This window comes from Urocampus carinirostris, chromosome 16 (genome assembly GCF_059441175.1).
Source record: "Urocampus carinirostris isolate Australia breed hairy pipefish chromosome 16, RoL_Ucar_1.0, whole genome shotgun sequence".
Lineage (NCBI taxonomy): Eukaryota > Metazoa > Chordata > Actinopteri > Syngnathiformes > Syngnathidae > Urocampus > Urocampus carinirostris.
This window is the reverse complement of record NC_142364.1, coordinates 10,212,786-10,223,316: the sequence shown is the minus strand read 5'-3', so window position 1 is coordinate 10,223,316 and position 10,531 is coordinate 10,212,786. Positions and strand designations below refer to the sequence as shown.

General features: G+C 39.7%; 1 protein-coding gene across 1 annotated transcript; it reads right to left on the bottom strand.

Moving 5' to 3' along the window:
- Positions 1-4,302: 4,302 nt before the first annotated feature.
- On the bottom strand, positions 4,303-9,422 carry LOC148350251 (uncharacterized). Its single transcript, XM_088319998.1, has 2 exons — positions 9,018-9,422; positions 4,303-6,256 (listed from the first exon to the last, which is right to left on the bottom strand). Exons 1-2 carry the CDS (start codon positions 9,247-9,249, stop codon positions 5,949-5,951), a joined length of 540 nt encoding a protein of 179 aa, XP_088176124.1. The 5' UTR covers positions 9,250-9,422; the 3' UTR covers positions 4,303-5,948.
- Between the last annotated feature and the right edge of the window lie 1,109 nt (positions 9,423-10,531).

The following is a 10,531-nucleotide window of genomic DNA, read 5'->3' as shown; positions in this document are numbered from 1 at the left end:
AAGATCATTCTACCCCTTGGTATTTTTAATTTTTTAATTTTATTTTTATGTTACTTCAGAAACTTTCTATGTAAATGATTTTGTGTTTTGTTTAATAAAGCGTAAAAAACGAATACAGTAAAGTAACATTATCTTCGTGTTATACATGTAACGGGTGTAATAATCACTTTTGTTTTATTGAAATTCCTGCTGAAATATGTTGTAAAGTTTCTGTATAAGTGTCCTGCTTTTTTTTTTTTAATTGTACCCGTTTTTATACTCATTATTGTTATTATTTCTCATCTCATCAGCTCATCTCATCAGCTGCACCGCTTATCCTCAGTAGGGTCGCGGGAGTGCTGGAGCCCATCCCAGCAATCATCAAGCAGTGGGCAGGGGACACCCTGAACTGGTTGCCAGCCAATTGCAGGGCACACGGGGACAGACAACTCATTCGCTCAGTCATACCTAGGGACAATTTGGACCGGCCAATTCACCTGAAATGCATGACTTTGGAACGTGGGAGGAAACCGGAGTGCCCGGAGGAAACCCACGCAAGCACGGGGAGAACATGCAAACTCTGCACAGTAAGGCCGGGAGCTGGATTTGAACCCACGCAGGAGGTTCCCACGACCTCAGAACTGTGCCGCACATGCGCTAACCACTGCCCCACCGTGCTGCCTGTTATTATTTCTATTTTCTCATATATATAAAAAGCATGATGTTGGTTAAAATTTAGACTAAAGAAAAATATGTTGAATTCATTGTAAACGTTAAAAAAAACACGATACGATCTCTTGTTAAAAGTATCTTGTTAAAATGGATGTGAAAATGTATTGTGATGGTGGATATTCTAAGAATGTATTTTATGTAAACTGAAAAGAAAGCTCTTTGATATGTTTTTGGCAGTCTACAACGAGCTGCCAACGAGATCAAAGCCAGCAGAGAAGCTTACCACGTGTTGTGTTGTGACTCATTCATTTGCAGCAACTATAATAAAAACCTCATCATCCGGAAAAAAAAAAAAAGGTAGATTGCCAAAAAACCCCACCTTCCTGTCGCAAAGTCTAAAGCCAAACCAAACCTTACCACATACCAGCAGGTGGCACTGTTGGACTCATCATTGCAGGACACCTATACAGAAACTATACAACATATTTCAGCAGGAATTTCAATAAAACAAAAGTTATTATTACACCCGTTACATACATAATATTTATATTTTTTTAGATGTATATGTTGTTTTAAATATGGTTTGACGATAATGTAATACAAAGAATCCACAGGATAAATATTTAGTTGTAATAGGCATTTTTCTATACTCACTGTATTTAAAAAAATCATAGTATTTTATTTTATTGATTCAGTTCAATAAAGAATTCAAGAGAGAATCCAGTCGATCGTGCTTTACTCATTTCAAACGCTAGAGTGCGCACTTATCATTTGTTGATGTTGACCAGAAAACGTGGATACAATTATAATTTCAATAAAAGTATATATTTTTCAACGTATTCCAACTTTTACTTCGGAATATCTGGATCTATATGAGAATGTGTAACCATGATACTGAACGAAATTGAGAAAAATCAACGTATTTATGCATTTTTACCGAATATTTTTATTACAATAAATTATATATATATATATATTTTTCCCCCTAATAACTACTTCTTCAGTATTTTTTACAAAATACTCTAAAGGAAAAATAAAATCCATGCAATCTGATTTGTACAAACACACAAACTCACACACTGTTAAACAGTACATACTACATGTAAATATTACAATAATCTGTTTTTATTCTAGTTAGTATTCCAACATATCCTATATTTCTTACCTTTATGTTTTGTTCAGTTACAGCTAGTGTGCCTGCATAATGTTTTATTGCCTTGTAACAGCTCTCTCATTCTTATTTCCACGTTTGGAAAAGTTTCGGTTGTCGTCTAACTTCCATGTTTTGTTCTGTTACAGCTGGTTGCTGTTTTCCTAACCCTCAAAACCGATCGGTATTTCATATTTTTTTCTGTTACAGTTAGTGGGCCTGCTTAACATGTAATTGTCTCGGTTCATGGCACTTTCGTGGTTCTGTCCACTAGTAATGTTCCTAGTGGTGTCTTCCTTTCATGTTTTGTTCCGTGAGAGGGGACTGGTGTTGTAAAATGATGTGGTTGTTTTATCCATAAATATGTTCGCTGCATCCTTTTTCGTGTTTTTTTTTCTGTTAGAACCTGTTAGCATTCAACCATAGTCTGCATTGTCTAACTTTCATGTTCTGTTCGGTTACAGCTAGTCAGTGTATGTGCCATATATTTTATGGTTTCATAATCCTGGAAGTCTCATTGTTTTTATCCACATGTGCATTTTCCCCGTGACTTGTGGGTTTTGTTCCATTATAAACAGTTGGTATTTCACCATATCTGGCGTCTTGGTACTTTCATGTTTTATTCAGTTATTGATAATTAGTGTGTGTTCCGTACATTTTATTGTTTAATATCCTGGCACTCTATTTAATCCACCCTTGAGTATGTTCTCTGCGACTTTCAGGTTATGTTGTTAGAACCAGTTGGTATTTCACCATATCCGACATCTTCATACTTTCGTGTTTTGTTCTGTTAGAGCGAGTTAGGGTGTACGCTGTAAATTCAATTATTTCATCATCCTGGCATTCTGTTGAATCCACCCATGAATGTGTCCCTTGTGACTTTCAGGTTTTTGTTGTTTAAACTAGTAAGTATTTCACCATATTCAGCGTCTTTATACTATCATGTTTTGTACAGTTACAGCTAGTATGTGTGCCGTAAATGTCATTGTTTACATTCCTAGCATTCTGTTTTATCCACCCATAAGTATGTTCCCTGTGACTTTCAGGTTATGTTGTTAGAACCAGTTGGTATTTCACCATATCCGACGTCTTCATACTTTCATGTTTTGTTCTGTTACAGCGAGTTAGGGTGTACGCTGTGAATTCAATTATTTCGTCATCCTGGTATTCTGTTGAATCCACCCATGAGTGTGTCCCCTGTGACTTTCATGTTTTGTTGTTAGAACCAGTTGGTATTTCACCATATCCAGAGTCTTTATACTATCATGTTTTGTACAGTTACGGCTAGTATGTGTGCCGTAAATTTCATTGTTTCCATTCCTAGCATTCTGTTTTATCCACCCATGAGTATGTTCCCTGTGACTTTCAGGTTTTGTTTTAGAACCAGTTGGTATTTCACCATATCCGACGTCTTCATACTTTCATGTTTTGTTCTGTTACCTCAGTTAGGGTGTACGCTGTAAATTCAATTATTTAGTCATCCTGGCATTCTGTTGAATCTACCAATGAGTGTGTTCCCTGTGACTTTCATGTTTTGTTGTTAGAAACAGTTGGTATTTCAACATGTCCAGCATCTTCATATTTTCATGTTTTGTTCATTTATATATAGTTAGTGTTTTCACAATGTAGCAAGGATGTATTTTCGATCTCAAAAGTATCTTTGGATTCTGAAGTAACCAATTTGAAGATTCATTTATAGAAAAGGAATCTTTCTAAAATCGTATTTTGTGTTGGGATGCGCGGACGCGGCCACACTGGGATCTATTTTGAAGGGACAGTGTGTAATATCTAGTGCCTCCTAGTGGATTTGAATACTAGGCAAAAAACATGAACTATCATACCAATGTTATCTATTGTAAAAAAAAAATCATAGGTCAAAAAATTTGTATCTCTTTACCCAATAAAAATCCCCATTTAGGTCCCCACCATGTTACGCCGTGTGGCACCAGCTGCAGCTTATTGACAGATTGGCTTGCTGGCTATTTAAGCTCAGTGCTCTCATTTTTCCTTTGTCAGTCCGTCAATAAACCTCTGCGCCGCAAGACGTGGTTTTCGACTCAGTCCTGTTCCTATTGATATTTCCTGTCCAGTATTTCCCGTTTATTTTTTCCTGTTTAATTTCAGTTTCCAGTTATGTTTCTGTCTTTTTTTGTCCTGTTTTTTTTTTCTCCAGTATTCGTTCCCGTCTAGTTTGTCCTGTTTACTTTCAATATCCTGTTTCATTATTTGTCCTGTATGTCCCGTCCTGTCCGGTATCAACCCCATGTGTCCGATATCTGCTCGGGCAATTGGTATCGATCTCGTCGGCCTCTGGCTTCCTATCATTTAACGCCAGACTGCTGCCTAACGTGCATGACTCCCCATTTCCCGTCAAATAAAAGGCTTGCGTGAGTAACGTCACGCGTTTGGGTCCTGATCCTGTCCTGGTTCATGATAATAGGGGCTTTAAAGCAAATACAACCACCCAATCTCGATATAACCTCAAAAGGATTACAACTGGGTACTTGCATCAGTTTTTTATTATTATTATAATCAAGAAATGTAACAGAACAAACAGCTGCATCCATAGAGTTAAAATTTAAAGTGACATCAATAGTAATACAAACCAACCTCTCCTGGCTTTCTTACAATCAGTGGTCGGCAACAACTGGGTCGGGGACCGGTACCGGGTCAGGGGTCCTCTAGTACTGGGCCGCATTTACACTGGTTAATTATCGTATTTGAGCAATGGTTGATCGGTCGAGAAATACCGCCGACCGCGTTGGCTCAACAGTGAATACAACAGGAATCGAACCCGAATCGCTGCATTGAGAGCGCTTTGGATGACATAGGAAAAGGCATTCGATTTGATCTCGCATCACACTATTTTCACGATTTATTTAACGGAAGGCGCACGTGAATAGAATAGAATATACCTTTGTTGTCATTGTTACAAAATGGGTTAATATATTGTGACAACGAAATTGGGCATGACACTCCAGGTTCACACATTCACACTGAGGTAAAAAAGCCAAGAAGATAAAGGAACAGAGAAGATAAGGTTATAAAACAAGGAGGATCAATCGTTACGAATAGTGTGATGATGAGGTCAAATCTAATGCCTTTTCCCATGTCATCTAGACCAGTGTTTCTCAGCTGGTGGGTCGGGGCCTAAAAGTGGGTCGCGGACCTGTTTTCAGTGGGTTGCGGGCCTCTACCTTAGCAAAATAATGCTAGGAAGAAAAAAACTAAGGGTCAATTACACTCCTTAACAGCAGATGATGCCCTGCTTGATCTCTTCAACCTGTTCAGTCAATTGGCGTGTTTGAGAGGGACCACATCTCATTTTATTGTAGTTTTGTTGGTTTTATTTCCTTGTTCCGCCCATAATAACGGGTCCGATGAAATTAGTGATAAGGGGAAGGAAAAGTGGGAAACAGTGACATCAACGTGAGTCAAAGAAGGAAATACGAAAATGGTGTATGAGGGTCTGCCATTGAAGCGCTGGTAGAAGGTATAGTAAATGGTTTAAAAAGTTGTTTTTTTCGCTTATAACCAATTTGTTAATCGGTATTAACCACATAATTAAATATTTATGGATGTTTAGCTTCACTATTCGTTTGATATTTTGAAATTCTTTCAGTGTGTGGCTATTTTAAAGCTGTTTCAGGGGGTCTCATATATGTGATGAAGGGCTTATATGAGAGTATCCTTGGTTTTGCTGGTCATCTCATTTTTTGGAAAAAAAAGAAGAAAAAAAGGTGAAAATATTCTACTGGATAAATCTGAGAAGTGTAAATGCTTTCTGAATTTGGGTCACAGCTTGTCATTAGTGTGGAATGGTGGGTCCTAAAGTTAAACCAGTTGAGAACCAGTAATCTAGATCCCTAGTGGTCTAGGGACAAGACAGTGGATTTAAGGCTTGTTATTATTATTACTAATGTTTTTAGAAGGCCGGGCCGTGAGAATAAGGTCGGACATTAAACCGGTCTGTGGTACAGAAAATTTTGCCGACCACTGCCTTAAACGACTGCGGCTTGACAGACACAGCAGATATTGTTGATATATTTGATGAATGCTTTAGGACCAAGCATAGAGCCTTGTGGTACCCCATGAGTAAGTGCGTTGCAAAGTTGGGTGCAGTTAAAATGCAGACTCCCCCTTTATTTCACTTCAGATTCGGACTCCTCTCCCAGAACGTAACCAGGTAGGGGGGACACCTCAAGACGGGCTGTCCCAGGACCTCCACGCAGAAGGAGTCGGCGCTCCTGCCGGGGCCAAAATGCTCGCTGACGTCAAAGCGGGGGCCGCAGGAATCAGATAGAGTGATGGAGTCTTGGTGCGGGTGCAGAGCGGCCCCGGCCCACCTCACTTCCACGGGTTGCGGGGTGGTGGGTAGAACCACAAAGGCGTGCCGGAAGCTCTCGCCTACGTTGCACTTGATTTGGGTGGACCAACAGAATTCTCCGAGGTCTCCTGGTGAAAGGGACAGTCCAAAATTGTTATAACATGGCCTAAGTTTATGACATGGATTTAAGGTTGATGGTTAAACAGTAGGAGACAAGGGTACAATAGACTTCTGGGATACTGCGACCCCTCCTTAAAACATTTTTACCCCTCTCTACAGCATTTTCCCCACTATACAACTTAAAAAAAAAATAACATGCTCAAAAAATGTATAAATTCAAACTTTGCATATAATCTTTCTTATTGAGTGTTCCTGTGATACCTGTCAGCTATTGGTCGACGTCAAAAATAAAATACTGCTTTGTTAATGGTTTGCATCATGAAAATGCACATACGCTATTGGCTAAACTACTTCCCACAATGCCTTTCTCTCCAATAATTCACAATCTCTTGTGCATTGTAAAGACTTTGCAAGTAGGTGATAAAATACTCTGGTTTTTGGTACTGCATTTATTCGCTTTGGGTCTCAAGGCTTGTATTGATGCTAAAGGGAAAAGCAAAAACATGATGACTATAAAAACAAAGCTTGTGATTATCAAGAAATATGAAATATGCATACAGAATACTATTTTGTACTCAGAAACATACAGAAAAAGACTTATGGTTGTGATCGCAGTAAAAGGAGGTTGTACAAAGTATTAACTCAGGGGGGGGCAATATTTTTACAACGCCTACTTCTTAATTAGTTGTTAACACAATATTAAAAGAAAATGTGGTTTCTTTTCACATGTTGTTGATTACTTTATATATATATATATATATATATATATATATATATATATACTGTATGTATATAAGCTTATTCTTCAACACATTTTATTTCACTGTGTGATGTATGATGGTTTGATGAAATCTATGAAATAATAAAAAGGTCAGAGCCTGTGTCCCATACCAACAATATTCCACCTCAAATTTGTCTCCCTCCATCAGTTACTTACGGAGTTGAAGCTCCTTCTGACTGCCATTTTTGTCTTAAATAAATAGGTTCATAACAAAGTGCAAGCGAAGTTCTTTCGTAATAATGTCACAAAATATTGCAAACAAGAAGGATATTGTCGTATTGACCTTCGGCGCAGACTACGCTGCGATAGTACTTTTTTCTCCTGTCCAGCATATTTTTTCTTATTTTTTCTGGCCTTTTACCTATTTCATCTTTTTTTATTCCTTTTTTCTTATTATCTCTCTGTTTTTGCCTTTTGATTTTTTTTTTTATTGTTGTCCTTTTTCCTTTTTAGCCTTATTCGTCCCCCAAAAGTCATTTGGTGCATAACGTTACCGGAAACCCGGCAAAGATGTGAAGCAATTTCGATCTCAGGTTTTTCGACCTGTTTGATAAGGATTTAGTTGCCACACTTGGGATTTTGATGTTACTCGTATCAAGCGATGCTCAAAGACCGTGAAAGACGAGAGGTAACCTTGGCCTTCACTACTACATCCACTTTTCTCTGGGTGGGCAAACCGTGTCCCTTGCGCCCCCTGGTAACACTCCTGGCCAGTGTTCCCCCTAAGCTGCACTCGTGCGCAATTGCGCACTGCTCGCACATTCTCAGCGCACAAGAAAATCGAGCCAGCGCACAAAAATGAGGGCTCAAAAGTACTAATTAAGAAGCGACTTAAGTCAAAGTTACAGTGCATGAAGGTAAAAATACACGGGTTCCCCTGACGTTGTGTCCTAAATGCCGTATTTTGAAGTCGAGTCGAAGTAGAACGAAGTTGAGTAAAGTTAGTAGAGAACCGGCTTCTTCGGCTCGGCTCACTAAAAGGGTCCTAAACGGCTCTTCAGGTTGTTTTTGCTTCTTTAATCCCAACATGACCAAATATTATCTAAAATTAAGCACAACATGACTTAAAGGAAGTGGGGAATAGAACAAAAAAGAAAAAAATACCAAAATAAAAAAGTAGTGCAAAGCTGAGAAAAAAAACAAAAGGAAGAGAAAAAAAGAAGGTAAAATTTAGAAAAAAAGCCAGAAAAAAGAAAGGAAAGAAAGGTATGGAAAAAAGTAAATAGAGAACAAGAAGAAAAAAGTAACAAAAAAGTAAAAATAAACACGGAGAAAAGAAGAAAAAGTTTGTGTTGCAATCAAATAATTTCCAACTATATCAAGTGAATCTTGTTGCCAACATTGAACTTCCACTAAAAAAAATGTGATTAAGTACAGTTCTGTATCTTACAACCGACTCAATAAGCCCCCAGAAATGTTAATATTATGCGACAAAATAGATCAGGAAATAAAAAGAAATGGATATCTTGTGATTGAATTGTAAGATAAAACGACGTTTGTAGGCCGTACAACCTTTGCAATAGTACATGAGTCAATTCATTCAAAAGAGAAAAATCATTTTGCATTGCCGGAAACTCAGCAAAATGTAACTTGATGTCACGTTTTGGACATGTTTGATAATGACTTAGTTGCCACACTTGGGATTGCTGTTGCTCACCGTTGTTTCAAGCGTTGCTCACCGACTTTGTGTGAACGCTCAGACACGTAAGGAAAATTACAGGGAACATTGCTCCTGGCCCAAAGTATCAGATTTAAGACTGTATAGGGCCAAATAAGGATTTCAGGCCCCGTGACTAGAAATTTGGCCCATTCCTGCCATAAGTACCCCGGGGATCTACTGTAGTGACATTGTGCAGCCTGCAGGTGCCCCTCCAAGCCACATTTCGGGCGCATTGTCCTTAAAAAACCCCAACCTGACCCCTTTTAACCCCAAACTGAAACTTTGAACCCCCAAAGGAAGCCCCCTCCCTTGCCCCCATCCCGCTTACCTTTATCGGAGTCCTGCATGCGTATATTGCACCCGTCCCTCAGCAGCACTTTCCTGGCGAAGGTGATCTCGGTGCACTCCCGCAAGCAGTCCGTCATCGGCGGCAGCGGGCTGGGGAGCGGCCGCAGCAGGGTGCTCGTTTCCCCGCAGAACTCAGCGGGGGCTCCGGAGGCTAAAAGGAACCAGGACAGCGCCGACAAAATAGACGCCCACGGGGCCAGAATTCCCGCCATGCTTCCCGCTGAAACCTGAAGGTCTCGCTGGCTTCTCGCGCGAGTTGGGGTGAGGCAAAGGGTGAGGCTGCCTCACTGATAACTTGACGGGATGGAAAAAAGATGGCGAGAAAAATCCTCAAGTGCGCAACAAGTTGCCTCTTGTATGGAAGCCCCGGAGGTCCGAAATGCTAGGAATGGGTCGTTCAAGAACGGAACGGCTCTAATAACCGACTCCCTTCAAAAGGCCCCACCTCTCCCCCCTCTCTCTCTTAATCTTTCAGTTTAACTCTTTCTCTTACACCCTATCTTGTAATTGAATAACCATATTACATATTGATACTTACAGTGCCGCCACCAAGGGTGCCCAGAGGTGGCCACGGCCCCCCTTATGAATTTGCTTGTCACCCCACTCAGCACCCTGGTAATCTGTTAATTCCTGTCGGAAAGGTTGTTTTTTTATGTTTTGTTCATTCATCTCATCTCATCAGCTGCACCTTTTATCCTCAGTAGGGTCGCGGGGGTGCTGGAGCCCATCCCAGCAATCAGTGGGCCGGGGACACCCTGAACTGGTTGCCAGCCAATCGCAGGGCATTCAGTTAAAATAAAATTGTCTCTATACAGTGGTACCTCTACTGAAGAATCTCTTTAAGTCTGGGAACAGCTTTGTATCCTGAAAATGTAAGTCGAGACGCATTTTATATGTAAATGCGCTAATCCGTTCCAAGCCCCGCAAAAGCACAGCATATTTTTTTAATAAGTCATAAAATAGCATCAGATCATAAAACAAATACATAATAAAATTAGATTGCCGCTCAATAAACATAAAACGAGAGGCACATATGCAAAAAAAAAGAAGAATTAAGGTAATAATAACAATATTCTCGCCCAGTGAGTAATTTAGTGTACAGAACCGGCACTGACATCTTCTATGAATAATTCAAAGGTTGAAAAAACACTAAATGAGAATATGGAGAAATAAAGAGAACGAGGGAGAGAGAAGAGACCAGGTGTGACTGAGAGAGACGACCTAACAGAAGATGGAACAGAAAGTGAGAGAGAAAGAAAGACAATCTGAGAGAAGATGGAAGAGAAGAGACAATCTATGAGAAAATGGGCAATCGGAGAGATACAATAAGACGATCAAACAGAAGATAGAGAGAGGGAGAAAAGAAAAGAGAGTAGGAAACAATCAAAGAGAAAATGGAAGAGAGCAGAGAGAGAGAATTCAAGAGAAGAAAAGGCGAGAGAGAAGAGGTGAAAAAGAGAGTGACAGTGAAAGTAAAGAGAAAGGAGAAAAGGA

Bases quoted from the DNA above. Each gene is read 5' to 3' on its own strand.
- LOC148350251 (XM_088319998.1), bottom strand. From the start codon at position 9,249: ATGGCGGGAATTCTGGCCCCGTGGGCGTCTATTTTGTCGGCGCTGTCC. The intron at 6,257-9,017 runs GTAAGCGGGATG...CCCTTTCACCAG, and splicing joins CATGCAGGACTCCGATAAAG to GAGACCTCGGAGAATTCTGT.